The 17,085-nt window shown below is 41.9% G+C and overlaps 2 protein-coding genes across 2 annotated transcripts in view; one reads left to right on the forward strand and one right to left on the reverse strand.

Annotated features, from left to right (window-relative positions):
- Window positions 1–7,908, reverse strand: part of LOC118722340 (translation initiation factor IF-2-like) — a 24,974-nt gene extending 17,066 nt beyond the window's left edge. Inside the window, exons 1-3 of the mRNA XM_036443723.1 lie at window positions 7,828–7,908; window positions 5,673–6,852; window positions 4,149–4,337 (exon numbers count right to left, since the gene is read on the reverse strand). Coding sequence (XP_036299616.1) covers window positions 4,149–4,337; window positions 5,673–6,852; window positions 7,828–7,908 — 1,450 coding nt within the window. The remainder of the gene's footprint in view (window positions 1–4,148; window positions 4,338–5,672; window positions 6,853–7,827) is intronic.
- Window positions 5,736–17,085, forward strand: part of SKIL (SKI like proto-oncogene) — a 27,968-nt gene continuing 16,618 nt past the window's right edge. The window contains exons 1-2 of the mRNA XM_036447793.2: window positions 5,736–5,934; window positions 7,674–9,436. Coding sequence (XP_036303686.1) covers window positions 8,366–9,436 — 1,071 coding nt within the window. The 5' untranslated portion in view covers window positions 5,736–5,934; window positions 7,674–8,365. The remainder of the gene's footprint in view (window positions 5,935–7,673; window positions 9,437–17,085) is intronic.

The raw sequence follows: 17,085 nt of genomic DNA on the forward strand, positions 1-17,085 counted from the left end.
TCCTGTTTTCTTCTAGGAGTTTCATGGTGTCAGATTTTACATTTAAGTATTTAATGCATTTTTGAGCTTTTTTGTGTGCATGGTGTAAAATATGGGTCCAATTCCATTCTTTTACATGTGAATATACAATTATTCCAACATCATTTATTGAAGAGACTGTCTTTTCTTCATTATTCTTGGCTCCTTTGTCAAATATTAGTTGACTTATGCTTATATATTTATTTCTGAGTTCTCCATTCTGTTCCATTAGACTATGTGTCTGTTTTTATGCCAGTACCATACTGTTCTGATTACTATAGTTTTATAATATAGCTTATAACCAGGAAGTGTGATACCTTCTGCTTTGTTCTTAGAATTTTTTTTTTTAATCTATTGGTGTCTATTAAAACAAGAACTTTTTTTACATCCAGATTGAACCTACATAAGACTCAGATTTGAAAATCATGTATAACCTTTTTCAAAATCCAAGTGGATGGTTTTATCTAACTATGTGATCTTAAGCACAACTCCATGCTAGTTCCTTCCTCTTTAAAATGGGGTCATAATACCCACTACCTCATAGGATTGTTGTGAAGACTAAATGAGTTATTATATGTGGAGTGCTCAGAATAGAGCCTAGCAATAGTAAATACTACATAAATGTTAACATTCTTATTCTTTTATGCATTGTTTCTCAAGGTATAGGTTGCACTGCACTACTTGTGAATTGAAATACAAAGAGACAGAATACAGCAGAATAAAATATTAAAGAGCATTGCACATAGTGAATGTTAAGTATTGTGCTACCAACCCTATAAATTTCAATATTTGCTCTGTTTTGGCAAATCTGAATCATTCCTTATATCTTATTTGAATGAACACTAAGAGGAATGAGGAAATAAAGAACAGAAACTCCACTGATGTGGGTCAAATGCATTTGGTTCTGCCACTGAACAGAGAAGTGGTTTGGCACATGACCTAAACTCTGCCTGGACTTCTCTTTGTTAAAAGGGAATTTCTTGTTAATATCTCACAGGAAAGTGTGAACAACTCTGAGCTACTTATAGTCTAGCACTACATATTAAGCAACACCTCTCAACTTGCAGGCTTTGAATTATAACTTGGTAACATCAGAGCTAATTATGACTCCTCCCATATTTTGTAGGGAGGGGTGGACCCACAGAGGAAAGGTCTTTGGTTTGCAATAAGTCAAACTTTGCTAAACTTTCTAAACACTAATGAAATTCCTAGAATTGACAATTAAATATACTTAATGTGTTGGTTCATTGATTTTACACTTTATGGCAATTTAAACATTGAAAATTCAAAGATTTCTGACATGGGCTTTCTCTATTTTACCCTTAACTGGCTATTCCATTTTGGTTTCTTCCTCTTACTTACTTTTCAATTTCACAGAGCCCAAATTAAAACCTGAAAAAAATTTGTGTGACACTATTCAGGAAGAGGAAGTTAATAGTTTTTAAGCATCTCATTCTCATTTTATTGAAAGCATGAAAATGGAATTGGGATCTTGTGAACCCAGTATTGACTTGGCAGAGGAGAAAGTAGCTCTGAGGAGAAAGCCTGGCCAATGAGGGGGAGGAACTTGGCACTGGCAAGAATCATAGTATTAAGCCAGCATAGGGAGTAAAGTGCACAGAGAGGAGGACAGGTTGGAAAAAGACTCAAGTGTGGTGAGAAAGTTAAGGAGCATCATCATCATTCTGATAAGTAGAAATAAATGAAAACAGAAAAACATGAGATGAAAAGGGGAATAGTTGAGATTCTTCTGTGAAATTGAAGGACTTTGTTTCTGACTCGCTGCTAAAAAAAGTAAAAAAAAAAAATTTTTTTTTTTTTTTTTTTGTTCAGAATCAAGGAAGGGGAGAAAGGAAGTACATCAAGCTACAATGATTTCTCTTCCTTGGAAAAAAGCAGAAGGTGTAAACAAAACACAAGCCAGTGTTTGTACGCTCCATTAACATTTGACTTTTCTTCCCCTTCCTTCACAAACATAAAAATGCTTTACATTGAATGTTTGCACTTTATCCTATCCTTTTTGTTATCAGAGTCTTCATATTTTTAAAAAATATGTATTTATTGTTTTTTTTTGTTTTTTTTTTTACAGAGAGGAAGGAAGAGGGATAGTTAGAAACATCATGAGAGAGGAACATTGATCAGCTGCCTCCTGCACGCCCCCCACTGGGGAAGTGCCCAAAACCAAGGTACATGCCCCCGACCGGAATGGAACCCTGGACCTTTCAGTCCACAGGCCAACGCTCTATCCACTGAGCCAAACCAGCCATGGCATAGTCTTCATAATTTAATATTAGTAGGTTATAAGTGAAATAAGCCAGTCAGAGAAAGACAAATACCGTATGATTTCACTCATATGTGGAATCTAATGAACACAATAAACTAACAAACAATATAGAAACATAGTCAGAGATAGAAAACAGACTGATAACTATCAAAGGAGAGGGGTGTTGTGGGACTGGATAAAAAAGGTAAAGGGATTAAACAAAACAACCCTAAATACCACACACACACACACACACACACACACACACACACACACAAAACCTCATAGACACAGAGGACAATATGGTGATTACCAGGGTTTGGAAAGGAGGTTGGGGGAAGAGGAATGAATATGGGGGGCGGGCAGGATAAATGGTGATGTAAGGAGACTTGGGGTGGTGAACACATAATACAAAATACAGATGATGTGTTATAGAATTGTACATCTGAAATCTATATGGTTTTTTATTAACCAATGATATCCCAATAAATTTAAAAAAAAATAGGTCATTTTCAATAAATCAGTGAATAGGGACAAGAGGAAAGCACTTGCCCCAAACCATTTTCAGGTTACAGGGCAGAATTGGTCTTGGAATTTATAACCTCCAAATTCTTGGCTTCTGTTGTTACCAGAAGGCCATAACTATCGAAGAAGACACTTTAGTACTGGTTAATTTGGATCTTTCTACTCTGATGCTTGATGGAAGATGAGACAATGGGTAGGATCTCCTCACTCCCTCACGCATTTGGATTCCTACATGCACACCGCCCCCCCCCCCCCCCCCCCCCACCTCCCGTGGCCTTGCTCAGTATCTTCAGGCAGTCACGAAGGTAAGAGTCCATGGGAAACCCATCTGAGCTTACTAACCAATCCTCAGGTTGACTTTTCAACCACCAATGAAGATCATCGGTGTGTAGAAATCACAGTATTCATTACATCATAGTGCTTATTTCTTTCCTAAGGCCTATATTCTCTGTATCGGTTCAGTTCTGTTTCTGAGATAAAGAACCATTATCATTTGTTTCGGTGTTTTTAAAAGTCAATACTATACAATCAATTTTACTGATATCTTCTGAAAATGCTTAAGTAGACCTGCAAATGTGGGTTAGTGTGAGAGTCCCTATTTGCATCAGATCTATATCAAATGAAGCATGCTTTACTTGAGTTCAAACTTGTACCTTTGAGGACACTTTGGGAATTCAAGGGCAAAATGAAATTTTAACTTATTACATCATGAACATTGATGAATAATAAAAAAAAAAAAGCCCTCAATGCTTGATTAGTTCTTGCCATATTTGCCTGCCATTATTTCTTAAACCACCGGCACAAAGGATCCTTCCCTCAAAAAACAGATTCCTCCTGGGGAAAGCAAAGAAAAAGAGCAGGGAGGAGATAATGCGTTTGAATTCTTTAAAGTCTATTTATGTCCAATTTATTTTGGTCCTTAGGCCTTTGGACATGTTAGCAAGTAATTATTTTTTTATGGCTGATAAGAGTATGAAACAGGCTTTTTTTTTTTTTCCCTCCAAATGTCATCCTGGTTTCTAAAAATTGCTTCTTCTTGCTAGACACAAGCCAGATGCCGGGAGCTGACCGGATGCCAAGTCTCAGGACTGTCCAGTCTCCCCTATCAGATTTTCAGAGGAGCCTTCTGAATATTCTCGAGGTTAGAAAACCCTTATCCCCCAGACTCACAGATGCTGCTCTGCCACCCCTCCCCACCGGCTCGGCACAGAACATCATTATCTTTGCCGAGCTTCTGTCTCTATGGCAATAACAGATGGGAAGTGCTGCGGAATTATTCATGCTCAGGAAAGGAGGCAGTCGAGGAGGAGGGGGAGGTGGCGGGTGGGAGAGGGGGCGCGACCTGAGAGCACCGCGATGGACGGGGGCGTTAAGGACAGGAACTTGGGCGTAGGAGTGGGAGTGGAGGGGAAGGGGGAGAACGAGAGGCTCGTGAGCCTTTGGGAAGAAGAGGGGGGCAGGTGGCATCTGCGGCTGGCTCCAAAGGCGGACCCCACACGAGCCACAGAGAAGCAGGAACACCAGGAGAAAACTGTTCAAAAACGGGGAAAATTGTTAAAAAAGAAACAAGGGTTAGAGCTCGAGCCCTCGGAGTTGTGCACCGCGCCTCGGTGGCCTGTTTCTGTTCCTGATCTTGCGGTGGGGTGCAGGGAAGGGGATTTCTTGTCGGGGTTTCGAAACCTGGCGGGGCCCCGGCTCGGCGGTAGAGTTCTGTGTGCCCGTCGCTGACCCTGGAGCCGGGGCCAGGCCGCCCTGAGGGTCACAGCAGCCAGCTCTTGGGTCGCGTCTCTCTCTCTGTCCTCTCTCTCCACGTCTCCTCTCGAGTTTCCCTCCAAAACAACACACAAAACCCCTTCGGGACACACGATGGAAACATGTAATTTCTACCTCCGTTCTGCAACCGAGAGCACAGGCGGGTGGGTGGGGAGGGAGGCTGAAAAGTAGGGGCAAAACTGTTCCTTGCTCTCCCCCCAGCCCCCCCCCCCCCCCGTCCCCCCGCTCCCTCCCCGGGTTTCGCCGGAGCCAGCACCCGGGCCAGGCCCGCCCCGAGGCGCAGGGAGGTCAGCCCCGGGAAGGCGTCTGGGCGGAGGCCGCCGGGCCAGGCGGGGGCCGCGGGGAGGGGCGCAGCGCCGGCAGCTGGCGGGGCGGCGGGAGGCGGGAGGCCCCGCGGGGGCGGGGGAGCAGCCCGGCGCGCCCCGGGGAGCCGGGCCCACACAGGGGGCCGCCGCCACCCCGCTGCCTCCGGGGCGGGGCGGCCCAGCTGCGGCCGGCGGGGGCGGGGGCGGGGGCGGGGGCGGGTGGGGGAGGGAGAGTCGCCCGCGCCTGACCCCGGGCAGCGGCGCTCAGCCCCCAGAGGCCGGCCTCCGCCCCGCCGGCTGCTGGGGTCGCGCACAGTGCACCGCGGGCCGCCCTGCCCCCTCCCCCGCCCCCTGCGCGCGGCGGCGGCCGAGCGGCCCCGGCGCCCCCGGGTCTGGCCTGTCACCAGAGCGCAGCGGGGGGGGGGGGGAGGGCGCGGGGGCGGGGCGCTGGCGGCCCCAGACAGTCGGCTGGGCGACTCGAGGAAGGAAGGAGGGCGGGCGGCGGCGGCGGCGGGGGTGGGGCGGGGAGGGAACATCCTGTCTGCGCCGGGTGCACCGCAGACGGCGTCGCGCGCCAGCCGCCCAGACGGCGCGCGGGGCCAGGAGCGCGGGGGCGCGCCGGGGCGTGGGGGGGGGGGTGAGGGGAGCGGAGGGGGTGCGCGTGCGCGTGCGCGCAGGACGGGGCGGGAAGCCCTGAGGAGCCCCCGTAGGCCGGACGGCGCGCGCGTCCCCGAGGGCCTGGGAGCCGCGCGGCGGGCTCGCGCGTGCGCGTGCGCGTGCGCGTGCGCGTGCGGCGCCGCCGCTGGCTGGGGCCCCAGCCTCCCCTCCCCCCGCGCCGCCCTCGCTCTCCCCCGGGCGGCCGGAGACGGCGGCGGCGGCGGCGTCTGCGGGAAGCCGTGTGTCTCCGCAGTGACGTGGGCGGGCCGAGGGCTCGGTGACGTCAGAGGGCTGTGTGTAGCGATGTGTGTGGGGTTCGGAGCGGCGGCGCCGGCACAGCTGAAGGGAGCAGACGAGCGGCGGCGGCGGCGGCTGTGGCGGCGGCGGGCACAGGTGCGGCCGGGCTGGCCGGGGTGGACGCGGCGGGAGGCAGGGGCACGCGACCCCCGGGGGGCCCACGGCGACGGCGGGGGACGGTGGTGTGGAGGGAGCGGGGAGTTCACGAAGCTCGTCGAGCTTCCCCGGGGCATGGAGGAGGCCGGAGTCGGGGGTCCGGATGCGCGGTGCCGGGTGGGGTCGGGGCCAAAGCGGGGCGGGGACGGGGGGCGCGGGGCGGGTGCCCTCCGGCGGACCGCGTCTCGCGGAGCCCGGGCGGGGGCGTGGGCAGAGCCGGGGCGCTGCACTTGACTCGAGCCGCCGTCGGAATCCCGGAGCCTCGGACTCCGGTCCCCGCCCCCCCACCCCTCCGCCCGCCGCCCGCTGCCCGTCTGCGCTCCGTGGGGATGCCCCGGGCTCAACCCGGCCGGCTGGCACCGGCGGCGGCGGGAGGCTCCCCGGGAGGCTCCGGGCTCGGCGCCCCACCCGCTCGCCCACCCCTCTCCCTCCGGCCCGGGGCGGGGGCGTGGGTGCAGCCTTCGGGGTGCCGGGGTGACACTCGAGAACTTCCCGAGCGGGGGGGGGGGGTGCGCGGGGGATTTCCGCCGGCCTCCGCGCGGCCTCCGCAGCGGGGCCGGGCTGGAAGGGCACTCGGGGTTGTCCCGGGAGCGCGGGGTCGGGGTTCGAAAAGGGGCCCCTGTTCCTGCGCTTCCCCTCGCCCCCTTCCCTCTCCGAGGCGCGCTGGGGGCCTCGTCCTCCGCCGCCGCCGCCGCCCCGGGTTGGAGATGGGTGGGTGGCCCTGCGGGGGCGGAGGGTTTCGGGGCGTCGGGGACTCCCCCAGCCGAGGTCTTGCCTCCTGCCCCCGCCCTCCTTCCTCGGTTTGCGTTGGCGGAGGTGCTCCTGTGGGGGGCGCCAGTCAGCGCGTTGGCTGGTGGCCTTGGTGGTTTAACCCTTTGGTTCCGTTTTTTTTTAGGGTATATCGCTGGGAGTTTGGGAGACAGACTTTTCTATTCTATTGGATAGCTTTTTTTTTTTTTTTTTTTCCTTCCTCGCAGGAAAGAAGTGGAAGAAGAATCTTTTTTTTTTTTTTTTTCTTTCCCCCCTTTTCCTCCATTTGCATTCTTTGTGAGGTCTGTCTCTGCCTTGGCGCTTTTTGTCCTGGAAGTAGACTTGTTCAAGGATGGAGGTTCCCAGGCGTGGAGGCCATAGCTTTTTTTTTTTTTTTTTTTTTTTTTTTTTTGGCTCCCATTCAGCAAATTCACTCACCTATTAAAGGAAAGTTAATTTTTTGCCTACCACCATTCCAGAAGAATAGCATACACTGGCTAAATGAAATAGTGTATGTAAGATTGTAACTTCGTTACATGTGGCAGATATGTTACCTTGTATGTTTCTTTTCCTTTCTTTTTTTTAAATAATGAGATGAAGGAATGGGTTCCTTTAGTGAAAATGGCATAATTGTGAAGCCTCTGGTACTGAGTTGTGGGTGAGATGATCTGTTGAAGGTTCTTTCTGTTTGGAGTTAGATTAGCCCTTGCCCTTTTGAGGGATGATATTACCCTTTGCTTGTTCTCCAGATTGCTTTCCTATTTAAAGGAAGGTGGTTCTAATAATGGTGTTACAATGATAGAAGTCACTCAGGTGTCACCTTTGGTAAAGTGAACTCAGTTTAAGATTAAGAAACTGGTTTCAGACTGACCCTTTGGCCTCTGGAGCAGATTCAAATGTAACTCTCTCCCATCCCCCTTCTCTTCCAGATTAATTAAAAGAAGAATGAATAGCAGTCCTTGAAGATAACTGGGCAATTTTTCTTTAAATCATCTTTAATTGTAGATGTTCAAGTGGAGCCAGAGGCTCTTCTTACTGGTGTGAGGACTTATACAAGTCTTAAGTTTGTCAACATAGACTGACATCATCATTTTTTGAGAAGACATTTTTCTGTTTTTCCTTTTTTGGTGTCTTGGTGCCAAAAATTAAATTTGGGTGCATCATTTTGACTTGTGCTTGTGTCTAGATTTTATAACACAAGTAATTTAATAGAATTTTGACTTGTTTTGCTTAAAACCAACCAAACCATTGCATTGAACCTGGAAATCTTGAACTGAGAGAATTGGCAACTTTATTTTAATACATATATCTGAAGACTTAAAAAAAAAGCAAAGGCTTTTTCAGAGGAGTGCCTCTTAAAATTCTTTATTATTGGAGACAAATTTTATAGCACTTGCAGTGAAATTATGCTAGAGTATAGGCAGAATCAAAACAGTTGCAAAATCTATTGAGTGACTTAGGAGATCTCTCTTTGGAAACAAATTTTCTATGAGTTACCATAGAAATTTTTTATAAATTACCATATGTAAGTTACCACACGTATTGGTATACATTTTCTCCATATAAGCAGCTAAATAATGCAAGTGTCAGACTTACTTATTTAATACAATAGTTTTTAGCAATGGAAAACCTACAGATGAATTTCTCCTTGGTTCGGGGCTCAAATAAAAAAATGAATGGGATAGGAGATGATGATGGCAGCCCTCCAGTGAAAAAAATGATGATAAACAGGATGCCAACAGTTAAGAAGGAACACTTGGATGACTATGAAGCACCAATGGAGACTGACGGAGAGCATGTCAAACGAACCTGTACTTCGGTGTCTGAACCTTTACACTTAAATCCCAGTTTGAAACACACTTTGGCACAATTCCATTTAAGCAGTCAGAGTTCTCTGGGTGGACCAGCAGCGTTTTCCGCTCGGTATTCCCAAGAAAGCATGTCACCTACTGTATTTCTGCCTCTGCCGTCTCCTCAGGTTCTCCCTGGTCCACTGCTCATCCCTTCGGATAGTTCCACAGAACTCACCCAGACTATGTTGGAAGGGGAATCTATTTCTTGTTTTCAGGTTGGAGGAGAAAAGAGACTATGCTTGCCCCAAGTCCTAAATTCTGTTCTCCGAGAATTTTCGCTTCAGCAAATAAATACAGTATGTGACGAACTGTACATCTATTGTTCAAGGTGTACTTCAGACCAACTTCATATCTTAAAGGTCCTGGGAATACTTCCGTTCAATGCCCCGTCCTGTGGGCTGATCACATTGACTGATGCACAGAGACTATGTAACGCTTTGTTGCGACCACGCACTTTTCCTCAAAATGGTAGCCTACTTCCCGCTAAAAACTCATTGGCTCAGTTAAAGGAAACTGGCAGTGCCTTTGAAGTGGAACATGAATGCTTGGGCAAATGTCAGGGTCTGTTTGCACCCCAGTTTTATGTTCAGCCTGATGCTCCCTGCATTCAGTGTCTGGAGTGCTGTGGGATGTTTGCACCCCAGACGTTTGTGATGCATTCGCACAGATTACCTGACAAAAGGACTTGCCACTGGGGCTTTGAATCAGCCAAATGGCATTGCTATCTTCACGTGAACCAAAAATATTTAGGGACACCTGAAGAAAAGAAACTGAAGATAGTTTTAGAAGAAATGAAGGAGAAGTTTAGCATGAGAAATGGAAAGAGAACACAATCTAAGGCAAGTTTTTTTTTTTTTTTTAAATATCGAATAGCAATAACGGTTTAATTTAAATATGCGTGTCAAGGAGCTGTTTATGCTCATGCAACAACAAAAAATCCTGCTGTATGTAATATGTTTGTATCACACATTTTAGGCCATAAGATGCTTTTCTCTGTATGTTCTCACTTGCATTTCCAAACAACCTAGTGAGCGGAGTAAGATTATTCCCATTGTACAGATAGAGACTGAGGCTCAGAGATCAAGTGGCTTTCCTAAGAGTATATAGCCAGGGAGTGGATTTGGGGCTTTTTTCCCTCCAGTCCTAACTTCTCTCTCTCACACATCCTGCTTTTTGATGACTAAATCTGTTGTTTTCCTAGGATTCAGCATAATTTACACTTCGGTGTTATCTCCATTTGCAAATGGTGTAATAGATAGTCAAAAACAGTTCTGGTGATGGGCTTGAAACAGCCTTTTTCTAAGGTACATCTAGGATTTTGACATTGTTAATATACTTGGGTATTTAAGCTTGATCATAATTGGAAACAAATGGAAGTGAAAGATTTGTCTGAAGAATTTGTGACTGTAGTAACCTAGATTCTTTTATGAAGAAAAGAATAATTTAAAAAATGTGACAACTAAAGTAAATAAAAGACTTTGGAGTAAATGTTAACATAAAAACCTATCAGCAAAGAGAGCTTAAGCTTATTTTTCCAACTGCATTATCTGGTAGTCTAAACTAATATATTCATTCTAAGAGTTTGAATGCCTGGGTAATAGACAAGTTTTGGGTTATTAAATGCTCAGTTTGTTGGTCTGGTTTTAAATATATTTTTCTACTTGATTAAAATAAGTGAATAGCTAATTCTAGGTGTTCAAGATGGCAAGCATTCTTCTTGAGCAGTTTTACATGTGTAATTTTAAGGTTGGCCATGTTTCACTTTAAGAATCTAGTTTTCTCTCTCAGTTTTTATTGAAACAATCTCTGTCCTTTCTACTTCACAGAAGAAATGAATGAAGCATATTAAATGCCAAGGTTATTCACAGCAACATGAGAACTTGGGCTAGAATGTAAGATTTGATGTCTGGTGCTTTATTATGGTGCAGTTAAGGTTTTGAGGGAAATTTAATTGCAGTGTACTTTGAAGACAGTGATTTGCTCTTGAAGACCCATGAATAGAATTTTAAACTCTTAATTCAAGTTTGCTACTTGCTGCTTTCAAAGGGTCAGCACACCTTCAAAATTCCTTGCCTGATGTCACAAGATAAGTTCATTTAAAAAATGTATTTATTGATTTTAGAGAGCGAGGAAGAGAGAGAGGGAGGGAGGGAGGGAGGAAGGGAGAGAGGGGGGAAGAGAGGTTGGTTGAGACATTGATTTGTTGTTCCACCTATTTATGCATTCATTGGTTGATTCTTGTATGTTGTCTGACAGGAGGGTTGAACCCAGATTGTTGGCATATGCGGACAGTGCTCTAACGAACTGAGCTACCCGGCCAGGGTAGATAAATTCATATTGTTCAGGTGCAGTTATAACTTATTTTGAAGCAGGATTGAATTAAAGCCAGTTCTCTTTACAGGACCTGCATTGCTCCCATCCAGGCTAAGGCTGCTGCTTAGAGATTCTCTATATGCTCAAAATGTGGATTATTCCTTTTGGTATTTATGATGTCTTGAATATTTAGGGGCTCTACCGTTATAGTCATAAGGTAGTGACATTATTTGCCAGATATTCTTGCTCCAGTTTTTGTTGGTCTGACAGCATTTTTGGGATAAATTACTTTGTCTAATATTCCTGCTCTGTGTTGGTGAGGAAAATATCTGAGAACCATGATGAATGTTAAAAAACAACAACACCCACATGATGAATTTACTTAACTGAAACTGAATGTGCCAGCTAGTGCTAGGGTTTGGTTAAAACTGAAATTATCCCTCATTTGGATGTAGCCTTTTATTGTCTCAAAAGTTAATAATTTGGATTTATTTTTTATTTTTGGAAGAGGTGAGGTTCCCCCCCCCCCCCCCATCTTTTTGCTGTTATTATTTTTTGCAGTATTTCCTACTGGTGTATTTTGGCATTGTTTCCAAGCTTATATGAATTTTAAGCTACTTAAGGGAATTTAAAATTCCAGCATATAAAGCTTTTTAAAAAAGGAGTGTTTTGGGAGGCTTGTGTGTATACTACATACTTGAGTGGTTGTTTTGTTGTGCTTGCCACATTGTATTTTAAATATTTATTCCTCAAAACTTGGTGAGGTGGTTCTTTTTGAAGGTCTGTTGAACAAGTTTTCTCAGATGAACCAATCCCAGATGCTCTTCTTGGTTGTATAACTGGTAGATGGTAGAATCAAGAGTTGAATGCAAGTGTTCTGACTTGAAGTCGAGTAATTTTAACTTTCCCCCTAATTTAGTAGCAGAAACTGTATTTTGAGAAACATTAACTTAAAGCAAATTTAGTTTTTTATAATGGTTCGTAAACTCTGTATTAACTTGTATATACTCAGCTATTTAACTGGGAAGGGGGCAAGGAGAGAATCCTTAACTGGGGAGCATTTTTCACTGACTCCTGTGACAGTGAGCTGGTTGCCAAACAAACCAAATTAGACCTAGAGGAAGCTCATTTAAAAAAGTTGGCAGGCTTTTCTTTTCTTTTTCTTTTTTAAAATAAAAGAATATACCGAATATATTAACCTTATATAAAGGACTTTATGTTTAGTGTGAATACTAGTGTAATTTTATATGTTTATGTAATTTATGTAGTTTATGTAATCAAAGTACTGTTTTTGGATTAAAAAAAAAAAAAAAAACCAACCCTGAAACTCAATAGGAAAGTTTTTGAAATGTAGCAACTGTTAAATTATTTCTAAGGATGGAAATTATATTAGTAATGATCACCAAGCTATTTGCATAGCTAATAGCTATGTTTAATTTGCATAGCTAATAGCTATATTTAGATGGGAGAAGTAGGTGGTATAAGGTCAGTGTTCTAAGTGAAGAACTGACTGTATTCTATATAGAAACTAAAGCTATATTTTTAAACTTTTTTACTCAAGTCACCACCACAAGAAATATACTTGATTTTAGTTCTGTCTAGGTTTTTTTGCAAAATGGCGTTATTTAACTATTTTTCTCTTTATGTCATTTGCACTTTTTGTATTTTTTTGTTAGAAAAGTATTGTAATTAAAAGTGAACAAAGATATGCAAGAAAATTATATTCCTAATTTTTCTTTAAATCCTCAGTAGGTATTATTTATTTGATCTAATTCTAATTTTGTTGAATCTTATATTTCTCTCTATAGGAAAAGGTTGTTAAACAAATTGATAATTTGTATATAATATTTGAAGGGTGACATTTACTTAAGATTATTTTTAAGCATATTAGAAAAGCCCATTTATAGTCAGTTGATGGATAATTATAGGTGATTTTTTACTGCTACAGCATGTAGCTGACAATTGGTAGATAATTATAGGTAATTCTTGACTGTTACAGCACATAAACAATCTTCACTAAGTTATAGATGGTGTATGTTCTGTAAGTATGTGTATTTACATTTATTTTTTAAAATATGTTTTTATTGATTTCAGAGAGGCTGGAAGAGGAGAGAGAGGGAAACATCCGTGGTGAGAGAGAATCATTGATCTGCAGCCTCCTGCATTCCCCCTCCTGGGGATAAAGCCTGCAACCCAGGCATGTGGCATGACTGGGAAGCCAATCCTGACCTGCTGGCTGCTTAACCACTGAGCAACACCGGCTGGGCAGTACATATGTTTGTAAATTAAAATTTAGCTTTCTAGTGTCTAAACACATATTAGGTAGTAAAATGATACAGTTTTTACTCTGCTTATGGGGAAAAAAAACAACAACCTATAGGTTATCTGTGATGCAAGTAGATGACCTAAACATACCAACCTAAAAACTTAATTTTTTCACTTAAAACTTATTAAATATTTCACTATTTTTAATTTTACATTTTTAGGTTCATTTCTTCAGAGGTCATTGGAATAATAATAATGATACAGAAAATTTCTCCCCTCTTGTAACCTACTACACTTTCGTTTAGTAAGAAAATACACTTCCTTATTTAAGAAGTAAGGAGTAAGGAAATATACTACAGAGAATGAGCAATGATAAAGGGTAATGTTGGGACAAAAATGTGCTGTGGTAGATATGATAATTTATTAGTGGTATTATTTCCATTTTGTTATTAGAATACATTTTGATAAAGTTGGGGGTAAATCAGAATCTTATGAAGTGCTCATATGAGAGACCAATGTGAATATTTTTGTCTTTCTAAAACTAATAATTATCTTTTTGACTTTAGAGGCTTTTTCCTGTTTTCCCAGAACATAGTTTAGTGCATGGCACATCAGAGGCACTCAGTAAAAAAAAAAAAAAATTAAACTGAATACATTTTTTAAAAATACCACCGCCACAGTTTTAGAATGTTTGGAATTTACTGGAAAAATTATGTTTTAATCTTTAATAAATACATAATTTGAGAATAAACTGATGAATAATTGATCAAATGAGAGAATGAATGTGAAGTATTTTGGATGTTAAGAGGCCAGAAATGCAGGATGGTACTTCAAACTATTATTGAACTATTTACTATTATGAATTTGGGGATTTTTCCTTTCCCAAAACATCTTGATTTAATCTAGAACTATATGAAGATTATTTCTAAGACATGATAACTGAGTATTGGGTTCAAATGTATCTCCTCTTAGTTGTTTGTACATGGTAATTACACGAGTTGGATATTTGTTTACTTATTAGAATAAAACGTGCCAGAAGAAAGTGTAAAACAGTTTATGAGAGAATTATGTTTTGGAAGAACGTTTCAATTAAATCTCTAGAATGGCTTTGGGAATAGTGCCCCCTTATGGTCTGGGAAATACAGAGTCTAGGTTTATATTCATTTACCATTAAATGGTAAGACATTAAAAAATGTTGATGTTTTAAAAAAGGTTTATGATTAAAAAAAACTTAGATATTGACACTTTTGGTTTGAAAAAAATTAACTTTAAGGAAGAAACAAAGGAGGGACAGGCTTGAATCAGTGTGTAGTCAGCTAATGGTGTTCTCATAGCTGTGCATACATTATAATATGCCACTGGGAGAATAAGGAAGTAATCAAGAATTGGGTTAATTTCAGTCCCCATAGAATTCTGGGAATGGAAAGTGATTGTGGAGTCAGAACTCAATTTGTTCAAGTAAAGAGATAAAACTAGTTTGGTAATAGCTTTAGTAATGACTTGAAGCCTGTATGTTGTCCAAGTACAGAATTTTTGTCTGAGGGTTCAAATACCTAAAATAATTTAAGGATATTATTAGACTACAAAAAACAAAAAGAATATGTAATTAAACTATAAGCTTTTTAAAAGGTGTAGTTTGCTTTAATTACTAAATAAACCATTATAGTCCCATAGTAGGCAGAAAGAGGAATGATTAGGAAAGGCATACAATTAATTTAAGTCATTTTGATTTCTAGACTTAGAAGTGGGTCGCAGAAATATGTACGTAAAGACTACATGGAGGGTGCCCTAAGGCAGAAATTCATCTAGTTTCTGAATGTAGAATGTGGTAAATGCTTAATAAAGGATTGGGTAACTGAATGAAGAAAATCTTAGTGTTCCTATTATAAACTTTCCAGTGATTTTCAAGAAGGAAAATAGGATTGGTTTTAAAGCAAATCTAATCTTTTGTTTTTATTTGTGATAATTAATTTTGAGATTTCAAAGAGTATTGAAAGTACATACATTTTTTTAATTTTATGGGGCCAAGGAATAAAAAAAATGTTTAAGAAAATAAAGATAATTTGTTAAGTAATACTAGGGGTTTTATTTAATATTAAAAATGAAATGACAATATTGGAATTCATTTCTTTATATGTGTAATGCTTTGTAAGTCAGTGCAAAAGCATCTATAGAGCACAAATGTTATTTATACAGGACTAGTTGTTGAAACAGTAATATTTTTTGGACCAATTTTAAGATAGTTTGCTTAAAACAGTGTTTTTCAAATTGCAGTTTGTCACCCATGCACCCTTTCTCATCGGGGGTTCCCTGAGGGGAGAATTAGGTCCTGCAGAAATGACTTGACCAGAGTGATGGTTTGTCATTTCTCCCAGGGATGTAGATAGTACCATCCTAAACGCTTTGGAGAGTAGTTAATTCATTGTGTACAATGGATTCATTGGGGGCAGTTGGGCTTAATTTTCTTGAGAACCCCTGTTGAGAAAGGGCCAGAAGGGTCATGAAATCAGTTTAGTGGCTCATCAGTATTTATTTAAAAAAACCACATGATAGAATAAAAAATGAGCACATTGAATATAGTAAAATTAATTAATCTACATTTTGCTAATGTCAGTTTACATTATTTGAAGGCCAAATAATCGGAGATCATATATATATATTTTTAAAGCACATATCTAAAGTGGGATAGCAAAACCTTCATTTTGTACAGATTGAAACTTGACAATAGATACTTTAGTGAAAGATATATATGACCTGGAGATTTCCGGTATTTGCAATGTTAAATGAATAGGGCACCACATAATTCTAGTACAAAAAGTTATTTTTAATAGCCTGATGAACAAAATAGAGGCATGGATACATGGAACAGACTGACAGCTGTCAGGGAGGATGGGGGTGAGTGGGGGAATGGATGAAGGAAGGTGAAGGGATTAGCCAAAGAACATACAGTTATATGCATAACCCATAGAGATAGACAACAGAGTGGTGATGGCCAGAGGGAAGGGCAGGTGAAGGAGGGGAAATGGAGACATCTGTAACACTGTTAACAAAAAAAAAGCTAAGAATCCATTTTTAAAAGTCCCAGAAATTAACAGGACTTTAAAAAAAAATCAGTTTTTGTGTTTTTTTGTGTGTTTTTTTCAAATTGTAATAGGAGTGACATTGTACTACTGATTTAACATGGCTTTTTTCTTCGAAAGTTTTAAGATAAGAGTTGCACATTATAAGAATTTTAAGCACTGTAAACCCAAAACTGGCTTTGTGAGGTAGGTGGTATGATCGATCTTTCAATATGTGGGAACAGCAGACATTACTCTAACTCCTGAAGATCTGTCTGACAAGTTAGTGGAGATACTTAGATCATACTGTTCCAGTTTTGCATTAAGTTGATAAATTCTAATAATTACAATGAAATGAGGCACAAGACTAAGCCTTACAATCTATTAAATAGCTACTTGCTACCTTGTAATACTATTCCTATTTCAGTTGTTGGAATACTTATTCACAACATGTTGGAAATATTGAGGAAACTTGATCCTGTACTGAAAGATTCAATTTCTTGCTCTAAGTTGTTGGCAGCTGTCTGGTAGAGTGTCTTTTGTGTCTTTCTGAAATCATTTATTGACCACTTGAATGTCCTACACAGTAAAAAGACGCTGACAGGTTATATTCACTTTATACCTAAAGAGTTGTTGCTTAACTGTGTATTCAGTCATGTGTTTAGTAAAGTTGCTAATGATTTACCAGTATGTTGTGATGTGCATTTAATAAACACTGTTTTATTTCTTATGTAATCACACCATTGGGGGGATTAGTCCTTCATATGCCTTCTGTCTTATAAATACACACAATGTGTAGTCTTTATCTTTTATATTTTTAAAAATATTTTCCCACATATTTAAAAAAATGT

This window comes from Pipistrellus kuhlii, unplaced genomic scaffold (assembly GCF_014108245.1).
Source record: "Pipistrellus kuhlii isolate mPipKuh1 unplaced genomic scaffold, mPipKuh1.p scaffold_m20_p_2, whole genome shotgun sequence".
Classification (NCBI taxonomy): Eukaryota; Metazoa; Chordata; class Mammalia; order Chiroptera; family Vespertilionidae; genus Pipistrellus; species Pipistrellus kuhlii.